This window comes from Thalia democratica, chromosome 2, assembly GCF_965202585.1.
Source record: "Thalia democratica chromosome 2, ktThaDemo2.hap1.1, whole genome shotgun sequence".
NCBI lineage: Eukaryota > Metazoa > Chordata > Thaliacea > Salpida > Salpidae > Thalia > Thalia democratica.
Window position 1 is genome coordinate 56,012,610 of NC_139166.1, and position 15,574 is coordinate 56,028,183.

General features: G+C 29.2%; 1 protein-coding gene across 1 annotated transcript; it reads left to right on the forward strand.

Moving 5' to 3' along the window:
- The first annotated feature begins 716 nt into the window (after window positions 1–716).
- On the forward strand, window positions 717–10,766 carry LOC145828764 (periostin-like). Its single transcript, XM_082936515.1, has 13 exons — window positions 717–1,078; window positions 3,077–3,196; window positions 4,937–5,049; window positions 5,726–5,938; window positions 6,400–6,503; window positions 7,919–8,123; window positions 8,298–8,477; window positions 8,614–8,772; window positions 8,891–9,030; window positions 9,491–9,796; window positions 9,955–10,056; window positions 10,118–10,256; window positions 10,490–10,766. The coding sequence occupies exons 1-13, from the start codon at window positions 717–719 to the stop codon at window positions 10,726–10,728; spliced, it is 2,382 nt and encodes a 793-aa protein (XP_082792641.1). The 3' UTR covers window positions 10,729–10,766.
- Window positions 10,767–15,574: the final 4,808 nt, after the last annotated feature.

Sequence of the window (15,574 nt, forward strand, 5' to 3'; positions counted from 1 at the left end):
AGTTTATACTTATGTGAAACTATTTTGAAACATAGACGAGAAAAGTTATTTATTTTAGGAGCATAGTGCTTTTTGAGTACATCAAAGTTTGATATAAAGAATTAACTTAAAAAAAAAAGAATTTGTTTTTAATAAATTTTAGTATATATAGTTAATATCTTTCTATTTTAAAGTAATCAGAAACTTAATAAAAAATTTAAAACCATTAAAATACTGTTTTTATAATAGATTTACTAAGCAGATGATTAGGAGAAGCATTACTAGCATTGACAAAATTGTTTATATGGTATTTAGGTTAATTAAAAAGCAATAGACCTATATATAACTAAAGAATTTTGATTAATGGGTTTAAAAATAAACGCCGGTACACTTTACTTTTAAGTCGACCCATTTAAACATTTTATTTATGACATGTAACACCAACGTTTAATGTTTTAAGCAAATATTAGCTTTGTTTTATGACGCATTAATTACAAAACCAACACAACAAACACAATCCAAAACACGTTTGATACATCCGTTTAAAAACTTTAACATTTTGATGTCGGTTAATAAAATCCATCATCAAAAGTAGCACAAAAGCTTCAAACGTCTTCAAATCTACATCGAACCGTGCAAGGCAAGTCTTTTTTCGCCTTTCTCTCGAAAAGCCGGCCGTATAAAGGTCACTTAGATCTAGTGCAACTAAAGCAATTGCAACTATTTTAAATTGGAGCATGGCTCAAAACGAGAAGAAACTCACATTCCGCTCGTCAAAAATTATTTGCCTGAAAATTTTGTTGAGTTTTATTTTTGCGGTCAGCGGATCAGAGCACTCGAAATGTCATCCTGAAGACTCAAACTGCGTTTCAAAGCAAGCGGAAAACAGCACCGGTTCCGAGATTCCGGTGCTGCACGTCCGGCTGGCCAGCTTCGAGGACGCCGCGAAGGTCCTGGCGAGCTTGAACGGGTCGTACGAGGCGTGGGTGACCCGGGAAGGGGTCAGGATGGACTTGAAAGGAGGCGAAGCGTCGACAGTGACTCGAAAGGAGACGTGTGACAAGGAAGAAGGGCAGCGGACACCTGGCTGGGTGAAAAGGTTATTTTTTATTTTTGTTCCACTTGAAAAATTGCATTCCTTCAAGCTTCGTCATGACTTCGTCGTCTGACGCGTCGATTGTTATGACGAAAAGCTGCTAAGTTTCTCACAAAATTTCAAGCTGCTTGAGACTTTTATTTTTGTTTTTGCAGCTTTGAGCACTTAAAGCTCTTAATAAAACACTTTCGCATACTTTTCGCTTAGTTTTTAAATTAATAACGTTAAGCGTAAAGCCAAAACATCAATTTAGACTTCTATTAATTAGCCTTATTTGCTTTATGCATTAATCAGGTTACTATTTGCATTTGGCTAACATTATGACAGGTTGATTTACTTAATGCATTAAGCCAATTATAAAATTCAGATTGAGTCTTTTATCTATGCTTTATTGATAAAGCTAGTAGGATACTTGATGAAGCTTTTTTTTTCAATTTATATTTATCTATTTTTAAACTTTTTGAAGATTTTCACATCTAATAAACATTAAGTCTTTAATCAGGTTTAAGACATTCCATGTCATATTTAATTTAATAAAGTCGTTAGAAAAAGATCAAAGATCAAATAAAATTGATGTAATGAAAATATTTTTGTTAAAACTTATAATTACCTAAGAAACACCTTTAAGCTGTTGATGTACAGGTTTAAATTTTCTATAAAAATTCGTCACAGACTTATGCAAATACGTTTTTTTTAGTGAAGATATATAAACTAGCTTATATGAAAAACTGGCTATACACAGAAACAGTTAAATAAAAAATTTAACAAAACTTTGAGCTACAAGCAATTTTACACTTTTGTTTCTACCGGTGTAAAAACTCAATACATTTAACAGACTGTTACTTCAAATTTTTCTGCACAAACTGTTTAATAGTTTTTGAAACGCCGATAAACAGCTGCATGTCAAGTCGAGCTAAACAATTCTTTGCAAGTAAATGCAGCCTTCACACAAGTAGTGGAGAGCTGCTCGCTTGTAAATATGTTTACCAACAAACTGCCTAGCATAAACATCATCGCGCGTTGCAAGCATTAACTTATACAGTGTGAAACGCTCGCGCTCGACTTCAGCTTTGAAAGCAAAACAATTCGCTTGACAGTAGAACCAAAACAACTGCATTTTTTATGAGTAAAAAGCTTTGTTTAATCTTTCATCAGCGCCTTTAGCCTTTTATTGTGATATTCATTTGTTGAAAAGCCGCTCATGCAACTTAAGATGTTGACTTTAAAGATTTGTTTCCTTATATTGTATTTGCTTCTTGTCACAAAAGTTTTGGCATAAATAAAACACAGCTGTGTTGTATTTTAAACTTTAATAAAAATTTGTGCATACAAGTTTAGAACTAACTTGATATGTAAGCAGTTTATTGTAATTTAAAAAATATCAATTGATGTGATACTAATTAATTTTATTACAAAAGTCTGATTTTTTTAACCTCAACAAAGTTTGATTTAACCTGCATAAGTACCAAAAAAGCAAAAGGCTAACGAAACACTCTAGCAAAAACCAAAGCAGCTTGAGCAAAGACATCAAAAAAGTCAGTAATTGTTTTACATGTGCGTAACAAGGCAAGTAGGAACGGGTAAATTGACACACTACACCGCGTACAAGCTTTCATCAGCCGCTTGCATCTGACACCAGCGCGGACAGCTGAGCTCTAATTTACATTGTAACCAGGTTATCACCTAGTTATGTGTGAAAGCAAAACTAATTTGACCTTGAAAGGTGAAAACAACAAGACTAAAACGTCGACTTTAGAATATTAAGATTGTTAAAGTTATTGGAAAGGTGAAATTATTTAAAACAGTACCACAAACGCAATATAAATAACATAAAAATTTACAATATATTTGTTTTTAGCTTGATAACTTATTTATCTATTTTTTTTTTTTTGATACCGTTTACACAACAATTCTTTAGTGTAATTTGAATAATATGATTTATTCAACGTACTTAACATACTCTTAACAACCAGTTATATTTATTATGCAAATAAATTGCAGAAAGAATGTGTGCAAGAGAGTACAGAAAAGCTACTACGGACTTTCGAACACTTTCATCAGCTTGCTCGCCTCAAACCGAACCTGTCACTCCACGCCCAAGCGATTTTTCTGCGTGGAAAGGTGAGAAAGTTTAAAATCCAATTTTCCGATTTAATGTGATAAATACAAAAGCGATAGATGCAAATTTTAAAATAAAGGTTAAGCTTGTTGGCAACTTTATACTGTCATTTGAACTTAAAATAAAAAAGTGAACTGCAGAGCAAATTACAATAAAAGCCGCTTTAAGCTAAGCCCTGTGTAGATGCATTGGGTATAAATGACATAACTAAACTTTTATTTTGTAGTTTTTTATCTTTTGAACAAAAGCAAACTTGTCTCAGCCGTCAGAAAAAAAAACTTGTTTTAGAAAAATACCAGCTTAATTCTCAATTTGTTTATTTTTCTCAGCCCTTTGAGCTTTCGACTTTTGTTTGCGCGAAGCTGGTACTTAATGCAAACCATCATTTATCGCCTCGACTTTTGCTGCGCGAGCTTGATTAACCCGAAACGTTCGCAACAACAAAAAAGTTTGAAATCAATCAGAATAAAAAGCAGGTCTGATCGGTATCTCCGATATAATAAAGCGTCTCCGGTGTACAAGTTGTTTCCTTTGGTGATCAATGAACAACAAAAATTTTCTGGTTAAGAATTATTGGCGGCTCGGAGATGTTGATGAAGGGAAAAGTAAACGATGATTTATCTTTTCATGAAAATATTGTTTTCTAACCTAAATTTTTTTTTTGGCAGATTGTTAAATTTTGTAATTGAACTTTTAATGTCTAATTTGTGAAAACTTAATATAAAGTTTAAATCTAGATGAAATTATATTTCTTTAATCTAAAATTTTTGACGCGCTGTTTTTTTATATCTTATAACTTAATTAGGTGTTTGAACTTTTGATGCCTGATTTGTGGGAACTGAAAATAAAGTTGAAATTTATCACAAATTGATGTTTTTTAATTTTACGCCAGGGAATAAAAGTAAGTAAAGTATATTTACTGATTTAATATTCCGTTAATGACTTCTTGATTGGCTTAAACTTAAATTGACTTAAAACTTAAACGATGATTAATCTATACAAGAGAATATATTTTTCCACCTAAGTGTTTTAACGCGCTGCTTTTTTTCAACTATTATTTTAATTTGGCATTTGAACTTTTGATGTCTGATCTGTGAGAATTTAACATTAAGCCCAAACTTCTCACAAAGCGGTTGTTGTTTTGTTTTTGCGCCAGGAAATAAAAGTAAATTAAAGAATAAAGTAAATTAATAGAGTAAATTTAGGACTTTTATTGTTTCAATATTGCTTTTAAGACTTATTGATGGACTTAATTAGCATGGGAAAGAGCAACAGCTGTGCGATGCGTAAAGCAATTTTAAAATGTTTACATTAATCATCCTCGCAAAACTGAACTTTTTTGATTGACGTTCAAGCCCCAAAAAAGGAATTAAGTGTAAAGTTTTCTAATTTACTCATGATAATGTAATTCAAATCAAATATTTCAATAAATGCGTAAAAATACTTTTTGTATTACAATGTTTTTTACAACTCATAGGTGTTTCCCAAAAAAACATTTTCAAAACATTAAATAAATATATGTAGTAATGAGTTTTATTTGAAAAAAGTAAAGTTAGTTATTAATTTTTGATGAAGCTTAATGTACAATTTATAGACTACTTACAAAGCAAAAAGTTGTTATGCTTTATATATGTGAACGCAAGAGGATATTTTTATAAGAATTAACCAAACCACACAATAAACTTATTTATTATTATTAATATTATTAAATTAATAAAAAAGGATAATTACAAAACTTTTAGGTTCGGAACAAACAAGTACTCTCCGCACAAAGTAACTTTTTACGGATGCTGCAGGGGATTTCATTTGGATGCCGGCAGACAAATCTGCCGCAGAGTGTTCAAAAGAGACAGAGGTAAAACCAACAAACAAATAATTGCTGTTTACTTACAGTGATAACACACAGAATTACTTTCAACCTTCCACGTTTAGCTAGTTTTTTATTGTTTGCTAAAAATAATTCAAACTATAATGATTTAATAAAGTACAAGTATTAGAACCATGTTAAAGCACATAAGTTGTTTTTTATTCATGACCTAAGTCTTATAATGTTTTTAGTATTACATAAATTTTAGCTCACGTCCAACGATTATATCAACCAAAAACTCTTATGGTCCTTAAACCTACTCCAAGAAAAAAACGTTTTAGTACAATTAAGAATTAAGTTATATTTTTCATTGGTGTTAAAGTGACCTAAATATATTCATAAGAACTAAAACTTAGTTTTTATTGCATTTTGAAGTAGTTTATTTAAGTTTTTTTTCAAGCCTCAAACAATAATTTCTATAATAGCTAATTTTGATATAGTTATTAATGTTAAAAAACATAAATAATATTCGTAAAAAACGAATAAGTTTTTTAATTGTTTAGTTTACTCAAAAAACTTACGACAATAAAGAAAAAAGTATTTTAAAAGTAAAAAAACTTAGAATATTGTAAAAATTTTAAGCCGATTGATTACTAATTGCTTATAAATATGTTAAGTTTGTGTTGGTATTGTTAAATAAACTAAAACACTAATCAATTTCCAGCACCAACGAACAAAGGCCACCGCTTCACGAAAACCGACTCGGCAAACTTGAAGAAGCACCGAAAAATGGGCGGCCGGCTTAAATTCAGGCCGAAGGTGAAGAAAATAAAGTTCAAGAAGTTGGAACCCTCGGTGATTGACAAAAAACTTTTCGGGTCGAAAATACAAAGCAACCACACCCTATTTGTGCCCAATGAAGATGTGCTGGAAAAATGTCAGTATTGATTTAAAAAAAATAAAATTAAGTATACTAGTGTGTTAAATGTTTATACATGCATAAATCATAGGCACAAAAGTAAAACCTGTTTGAAAAATATCTTCTAAATATTTTTTATTTTGGTGAGGCTTGTTTACGTTAATAATTAAATCAACGTGTTTTCTGTGTTTTCACTCAGCTTATAATCTGTTTTGAACATTTTTGTAGCACCATCAACAACATAAACAAAAAGATTAAGTTGGATGATAAGTTCATTTTGTTTGAATTAAAATATTTAAATCAAATTTAGTACAACATCACTTTTACTAAAACTTTGTTTCCCTAAAAACTAGCTATTAAAGCTAAAACAAAAAAAAAAGAATTTTAGTTAATGTTTTCTGTTTTTAAATTATACAATTTAAAATCTAGCACTTTAAGTATTAAAACATAATGAGTATTCTAAAAATACTTCACGACAGACTTGGAACCGGGGTTCAGTTTGCAGGAAGATATTTTTGACAACTTGGTAGTTGAGGACCATCTTTTGATTTCGGACCAGCTCAAAAATAACGACATATACCAGGTTTTCTGTGCGAAAAAGTTTGAAATTTTTTTTTTGTCTTGTTTAAAATCGATTATGATAATTTGAATAGATTTATACCATAAGACATTAGTGTTTGCACAAAACAATCTCAACAATAATAAAGTATGACGTCTTGTTTTCACAGGCTAAAATCAAAATAAAATTTCAACGTACAGACTGAGTTTATGCTGTATGTTTATCACTTATGTGGTCGAGTAATGTGTCTACGTCGAATTTTTTGAAGCATTGCTTCCCTGTTTGTTTTACAAATAAAAATAACGTCATACTTTTCTATTTTGTTACGATAGTTATGTTATGATAGGCTTATCAATTATATATAAGTTTATAATTTAGCTGTCTCATTTTTTCGAGTAGTTTCTGTGTCTACCATATTCTTAAGTTAAATATTGATTTTAATTAACATTTAATGGTTTATTGTGTTCTTTAAAAAAAAAATTAAAAGCTATTTTTTGTATTAAAAGCCACGATTGTATACAAAGCAATAATTATTTGTTTACGTGTTCTAGTCGATGAAGACTAACTGAAAATTTTGCCACTAAAATAATTATTAAACCACTAACTTCCTCTAATTTTTAGTACTTTTACACCGATTTCGTTTTAATTAATTAGTTTATAAGGGTTTATTTATACCATTAGATAACCTCGGTATAGCTTTGTTATTTAAAACTTACATTTAAACATGGTTAACACAGTTTTAATTGAATTTTAATGTTTTAAAATTTTTGGTAGAATTTTTGCGTATAGATAAATCTAAAACCAGATATATACTTTTTTATTGTTAACGCTATTTTTGTTTGTTTACCCTTTACGATTTTTTTGCACTAGATTAACTTTTTTTTTTATAAAATATTTGAGTATGTGAGGTAAAGTTAAAGAGAAGTAAAAAATAAAGTAACTATATCTATTTCAAAAAAATTTTTTTTTTTGTTTTATCATGTATCAAGAATTTTTATTTTACAACTACATTTTTTAGATTGATCTAAAGTGTATTTTCTTGTTATTAAACGTAAGTAGAAAAACTAAAATGTTAAAAAAAACAATAATTTATAAAAATGGTTAAAATAATTTGTTTCTAGTTTATTATTCATTTTTTCAAAAATTTTTTTGTTTTGAACTTTTAAACAAAGCTTTTTGATACCTACATTTTTTTTAATATAAACTAGACAAAAAGTGTTTTCTGAATTAATCTTCCTGACATATAAATTACTTTTAAACTTAAAAAAAAAAGTAACTTTGGAAACAGTTTAGACTGTATAATTTAAATATTTCTAAACTTAGGCCTTAACCGGACTTCCAGTCAAAAAATTAAGTTCGAAAACAATCAACTAATAAATTCTTAAAAGGTACACTATTAAAACACTTAATTCATTTAACTTAACAATTTCTAAACGCAGGCGTTGTCGGGAACTCCTGTGAGGTTCAACTTCTTCTACGAGAGGTCGCTGATGACGGCCAACTGCGTGAAAGTGACGTCACGTGACGTCATCACCAACAGCAACGAGTGCCTGCACGTCATCGACGGAATTATTTTCCACGTCACCGCGTCCACGACGGAGTACTTGTCGAACGAAGACGGAGTTCATTCTACCTTCATCAGAGGTTTATTTTTAAACATATTTCTTGGAATTTAAATTAAAAACTAAACATTCAATATTTTAAAATAAACAAGTAAATATTTATTTAAACGATATTTATAATTTTCTTTTGTACAGTGCAGCTTCATTATGAACTGCTGTTACTTGTTACGAAAATAGTAAAAAAAAACAACAACAGCTGTAAGGAAAGCTGAAATGGAAGAAGACATAGAAAACTCTAATGAACTGACCGTATTTGCTCCAACAAACTACGCTTTCGACCAGCTAGCTGTGAACTTGGAAAATGAAAATAAAGCCTGTTTGAAGGAGCTCGTGAATGACCATCTTGTGAATGAAATATTTTGCTCTTCTGCGGCTGGTAAACTTAAAAACTTGTACTTGTGACCTAAATTAAAAGATATCTAATTAAAAGGCATTAGAAATAATTATTTTAACGTAGTTAAGTTTTTTGTCTTTAAAAAAAAAATTAAAATAAGCACTAAAAAACAAATAAGAAAACGGCATGGTTCTAACGACGAGGAGCAACAAATCGATTGTGACGTCATACGATTTCATGTTCAAAACTGCCTACGCGAACAACCAGGAAATTGTAGAGAAGGACAAAATGACTTTGAGCGGGGTGGTGCACTCTGTATCAGCACTTCTGTCTTCAGGTTGTTTATTAAAGTAATATTTATTCAAAGTATTTACTTATCAAAAATATCTTAGTTTTTTAAATTACAAACGTTTCTAATTACTTTAAAACATTGAACTACTTAAAATACATCTTAGTGAGAGGTCTAACAACCTCGCTATCAAAGAATCCAGAACTAAGTGCATTTAACCAAGTAATACAAGAAGTCAAAATGTTTGATCGGCTCCTAAAACTTCGGAATATCACAATTATTGCTCCCACGAACGCAGCATATCAGGTTAACAAAAATAATGTACACAGAAATAAAACTTTAATACAGTGAAATATTAAAAAAATGTTTATTTTCCGAAACGAAGAGAGATACTATTTTTATTGATAAGTATTGAGCACAAATAGAATTAATTTTAATAATAAACTACAACTACGTGTTATTTATTATTAATCGGAACAAGATTTTTTGCTGATTATTTTGTAAATAAAAGAGTTTAAACCTAACAAATAATTAAAGATTGGACGCTTTTTAAATATTTTAACTGTTGACTAATACATTTTCTTGTGAGCACAACACGAAAAGCTTTTTTACAAGATAACATACTACTTATGGTAAAATCATCAAAAAACTGTCTTAATTCTACACAAAACACCTAAAACAATATTTTACGTTTACTCAAAACTCTTTCAATCGTGCTTACTCGATTAAAGCTTTTCAAACAAAAGCTCACAAACTACATCAACAGCTGATACCGAAAGACGAGAGAAGCTTTTCGAAAATTCAACAAGACCAACTGCGCTCCCAGCTCCGTTACTACATCGTCCGCGGAACGCTGGACCGCTACAAGCTCTTCAACTCGAGCCGAGCCCTGCAGCGACTGACCACTTGGGACGGAGCGGGGGTCGCTCACATGACCAGGTACAGCGTGAGGCGCGCAAACAAGCAGGGGAAAGTCTCCAAAGTACCTGCGTTTGCTTTTCAGTGCAAACGCGCGAACTGGCGCCAGCACGCGGTTGAAAATTGCGCGGGAAACTTGTACGTGCTAAACGAAGTTTGTTGAAATTTTTTTATTTGCAGTGTAAAATTTATTATAATATAAGTTTGACAATTGATCTTACTTCATAACGTTTAGACATAAAAATATGACTTACTAGTAAACTTAAAAAAAGTTAGAAATCTATTTTTAAGGATTTTTTTGTGTGTTTTCAGGTTTCAAATTACTCACAACCAACAGTTTTAGAGGTTCTCGAACAAAATCCACAAAACTTTTCCTACTTTTTGAAACTCGTTAAAAAATTTAGTCTTGAACAGGTTATACTTTTTTCTTTTTTAACATCTGATAGAAAGAATTTTAATCACGTTTTAATTACAGCTACTTACCCAACCTGAAGAGTTGACTCTTTTTGCCCCGGTAAACTCTGTTTTTGAAAAACTCAAACCAGTTGTAATGTCGAGATTGTTTGGTAATAGAAACATAGCAAGGAACATAATGCTGTACCATATTATACCAGGTTAATTTTTACTTGTTTCTTGAGTACATGATTACTTGAAAACCTCTTACTACTCTATGAAGACAAAATACATTTTACAAACAAAACTGTTTTCATTGTAGATTTATCAAAAAATATTTTAAAAGGTGTGAGCATACCATAACTTACTCTAAAAGATACTTTATTTTCACAAAAAATTACTAAATACAAAAAAATACGTAAAGTTAAAACAACCGAACAATCAAACTTCGCAGGGTTCAAATGCCACGACCAGCTCAACCAGTTCTCAATTTCCCACCCGACCCGCCTCAGCCGAAAATTCCCCCTGGTCACCTGCCCCAAAAAATCCAAGCTGATGGTGGGCCGCAACCGGAAGCGGCTTCGAACCAAGGTGGTCGCGGCCGACCTGATCGCGGACAACGGGATCGTTCACGGCGTGGACAACGTCCTCTTGTACCGCAGCTTCCTCGCCAAAAACTCCAAAAACTCCTGATGTTGAATTTTGAGTTTTGCATTTGAGTTTTAATCATATTGATGCCCCGACTAACACACAAGGTTTTTAGTCTCGAGTGGTTTTTTAACAGTAACTTTATGCCTTAACAAACTAAATATTATTATATCTAGTTTTTAGTGTTTCGTCAGTTTTGTAAATGATTTCTTTATACTTGAACTAAATAAAGTATGTTTTGCTTTCTTTTTATTGTTGTATTTTGTAATTGAACCTCAAAAGTGTGGAAATAAATGGTGCTGTTTTGTATTTCAAACGGTTTTTTATTCAGTGTCTAAAACTTAGTTTTATTTTTTGTTATAATGGTTTAAATCTTTCTTTATTTGAATAACTTTGTTTTTATTAAAATAAAAGCGTTTATTTTATTTTTTAAAATTATTAGTATACATTAAACAGTGTTAAGGTTTACTAATAGAAAAATTAGCTACTTAAAACTCACTAAGTTATTATAGTGGCTAATCAATTTTTTTACTTTTATTTGTTATTAACTCAGATACGGCCTAAAACATATTTTGTTATTACTGTACAAAATTAAATAAATAAATTAAACTGAAGTCGCTTTTGAATTTTGTTTGGTTTAATAAAAATTGTTTACAACATTTCTCTACAATACTTGGCTAGAAAAGTTAAAAAATGTGTTCTAAGTAGCACCTGTTGTATAAATCAAATAGTTTTAAATGTTCACGCAACTTTTACTGACAACCAGTGGCGACGCGCGGTTTTATTTTAGGGGGTGCGGAAAGTTCAGAGTAGTTTAAGAAAACCCCAATTTGGTATTGCTAAAATCTAAATTAGTAGGATTAAAATAATACAATCACAACAAATCGTTTGTAAAGTGAAGTTTATTCATAAAAAATTAACAGATATATATTATCGTAAAACCTTTTGAGATTTTCGAGGTGAAGCATCTGTTCTACCGCTCCACCTGCGCATCTGGGTGTTAACAGATGAGTGCGCAGAGAGTTTTATTTTTTTAAACATTACAAATTTGAAATATTTATCCTTTTAATTGTGTTAATTAAATGTGATTAGTATGTTTAACACACACTAAAATCTGGAAGGAGTTCTTGACGTTTGTAAGAAATTTACAACTATTATCTTTCTTAAATTGTTTTATTAAGATAGTTTTATCAACTTAAATTATCATAATTAAATTTATCATACTGTCACTTAGCTTCATGTACTTAATTTTTATTACAGATCAGTTATTCCAAAATTACAATAAGTTGACAATCTTTGATTAATATTAAACTTTAGGTAAGGTAAGTTGTATCAAATCTTTTGTCTAAACACTATTAGCTTCATCAAAAAACCCTGTAGAAATTAAGAATTAACAGAAAAATAGTCATCAGTTGTAGCAAAGTACAAATGTTATCCTTGCTTGTATAAATATTACAGTACCAGACTTTACTTATTTTAAAGTAGTCTAGGCAAAAAATTTTAAAATTTTATAAACTACTAAATTTGATGAATTTAGTTATTAGAAATTTATCTTGGAAATAAGAAAATATTAAAAAATATTACACTAAATTCTAACTTAATATTTAAAACTCTAATTCTAACTTTATTGCTTAAATGGTACAGTGTCAATAAAAATATTGTCTATAAAAAGTGGGTAGGTGTCGAAAAAGCACAAAAGGACACTGTTGCTGGGGTTGAAAACGTATTATTGTTTTTTACTATCACTGTTACCCTTAACCCTTACTTTTGATAAGTTTTTATTTTATATTAAAATCGTTTTTGTTTTTTATTTATTTTAATATTTTTTTCTAATATCATTATTACCCCTAACCCTTACTTAGTCGGTAACTCGTGTATTACTAATTTTATTTTTATTTATTTTATTTTTTTTTTCTTGTGCAAAGTTAACCACCCGTGCTAAAATGAGCCTTCGTGCATGTTTGACCCGTCCCCGTAAGAAGTATATATAAACTATTATGGTAATTGTTAAAAAAATAGTTGTTGTTTTGTAACATTTTGATTTTAATTAAATTATAAACGAAATAAGGAAAACAACTTAAACTTATTTAAAAGCATTTTTTTAAGTTTGAAATTTTTTTGATTTCAGTTATGCATTGGATAAAAAAGTTTCTAAATCCTAGTTTTGATATTTTAAGAATAGAAAACTTACAAAGTTAAAAAAAATTAAATTAGTTTTTAGCTTATAACAAGGAATTAACAACATAAAATATTATAATTGATACTCAAGTTTTGCATGGTTTTACAGCAATAACATCATTAATGATATGTTTTAGATAAAAGGAAAGAAAAAGCGTAATTAAATGACAAAGTATGTTCAGTTAGTTAAAAAGGACTACTTAAACAACATTTTGTAAAAATCTAACAAAATTAATATCGTAATAAAGTATTAATTTGTGTTTTAAGAAGAAGAGCAATCATGTTAACCATATTACTTAAAACTTTTATTGCTCTGATAACTTCTATATTTTATTACTTCTAGGTTGCTTTAAAGGTTTTTGAAACTATGTAGTTACACACGATAGCAAACTATCTATCGAAACTGTAATAGTATCTTATTTTGTTCTGTAGTAAGCAGAAATATATCGAAATTTCCTCTTATGAACAACAAAACCAACTCACCCACATATAGTTTTCTACAGAAAATACTACCGACTACTTGATAGAACAGATGGGTATTTGATTCAAAACCCTGAACATCAACCAATAATGTTGCCAAACAAACATTCAGAGCTGTACAATAAAGCTAAAAAGTTGTGGAATGAAAGCCGTGCTCTGATATTTGCAGAGGAAGTCCTTTTAGAAAGACCTGACGACAGAGAAGGGCAAAATAGGGAGTCCTTTGTACTTAAGCTCCATTTGGTACTGATAATGTAGTAAAAGGGGCTCTTTAAATTAGTTAATATCATTGATAATAATAACAATGTAACTATATTGTTCGGCTCTATTCCTGATAAAAAAGATAATATCATTATGATCAATCTCAAAAAACATCAAGAAAAAACTTGCCAGGAAAAACTAGCTAAATCAAATGCAAATTTAATCTTAAAAGGAAGTTTAATGCCAAAAACAAAGCAAAACTTCCAGAAACAAATATGGTTTAAAAATACAAACTTTGTTACGAATAAAAGAATGACAAAACTTGAGTTTTAAAGTACGATTAAGAATTATCAAGATACAAAAAAGATGAAGTAATTGAAGCACTTAAATGTTTTGTTATCTACATAAAAACTAAAAAGAATTGCACTGTTTCACTCGATTGTTCTGAAAAAGAGGCTTCAGTTATTCAGAATGAAACAGTTAAAAAGTTGTACAATATAATATCAAGTGAAATTAATGTAGGAACTTAAAAGGCACAAAACCATTAAAAAGTTTGTGAAAACATTTTGTAAACAAATCTGTGAATAAAGAGATATATTTTATTTAGAAAACTTTATAACCTATGCTAAATATCCTGTGCAATTTTTTAATTATTTTTAACATGACTGAATCTATTTGTCAAAGACAATAAACTGTCTTTGACTAACATTGTTTATTTGTATAAGCATTTGTGCTTTTTTAATAATTCATAAATAATTGTTAAAATTATTTTTAATAAATTACACTTTATTTGTAGTCGTTAGTTTCGTGTTTACTTTGTAATCAATTTGTAAAATATGGTATTGATAAGTTATATACATACGAAAAATTAAGTCAGTTTTGTACACAATAAAGTTACTAAATAGTTCGATTAATACAACCTACTTTTAACTCAAAAAATATAAATCATTCCCATATCGAACTTATTTTTAGCTAAGATTATGGATGTAACTATATTTTCTATTTTACATTTAACTTTTTATATGTATTACTACTATTTAGTGATATATACAATTCAACTCAAATCTAAATACTTTTAAGCTTTTAAAATCTATTTCAAAAGGCCTAAAATATAGAACTTATAAAAATTTAATTAAGAAAACAAACGTATTTATAATTTAAAACTAATTTAGAGCGTGTGCTCAGCAAACTAGTAGTTATAAAATGTAGCCTATATATAAAGGTTTTGAGTTTGCTTAAACGACTATAAAGTGTAGCAATCTCAACAGAAAATAAGTATAAATTATATTAAATAAGATAATTTCAACTACTATGAAAAATCTCAAACTATAACAGAAAACAAAACTTAAAACATATTAAGTTTAGTGAACTATTACAAAACTACAACAAAAAAACGGAGTCACAAGCATTTTAATTTCCAACTAGCTTTTTTAAATGTAGTAATAATGTTATACTCACTAACTAAAACCATCATTTAAAAATTTAAGTGTAATACTATTTTCTATTAATATATTTTACCTAAAACAATAAATATTGAATAGGAAGCTTATGCATTGTTTTGTTTTGTAAAAAAACTTTAGAAAAAGTTAATCCCTATTTTGTCCATTTAAATTTGTACTGCTGTAATGCTCACTGGTCTGGTGAAATCGCTTAATAGGGTCAGTGTTGCTTTTTTTTCTAGAAACCTTGTAATAAATGATTAGGGTTCATACAGTGTTTATAATACAATTTTATCTTTTTTAAAACTGAAAGTTAAAAATTATGTTTATAATTTTAAAACAAAAAAAGTCAATTTTAAGTTTTTGTTAAATGTTTTCAATAAAAGCGATTTTGTTTTGTAGGAGGATAATACACGATTCTTTGAAACAAGTAAGTAGATTACTTTTTAAAAGTTCAGTCATTTTAAATAAAATACAAGTTTTAAGCTTAGAAATTTTTGTTGAAAAAATAAATAATTTATGAAAATATATGAATATATGTTACCCGTATTGACAAGTCATTAAACTTTTAAGTTACAAAGAAGTTGATCGTT

Excerpts from the sequence above, each read along its gene's own strand:
- LOC145828764 (XM_082936515.1), top strand. The coding sequence starts at position 717 with ATGGCTCAAAACGAGAAGAAACTCACATTCCGCTCGTCAAAAATTATT. Across the intron at positions 8,478-8,613 it reads ATTTTGCTCTTCTGCGGCTG|AAAACGGCATGGTTCTAACG; the intron begins GTAAACTTAAAA and ends AAAACAAATAAG. Across the intron at positions 10,257-10,489 it reads GCTGTACCATATTATACCAG|GGTTCAAATGCCACGACCAG; the intron begins GTTAATTTTTAC and ends CAAACTTCGCAG.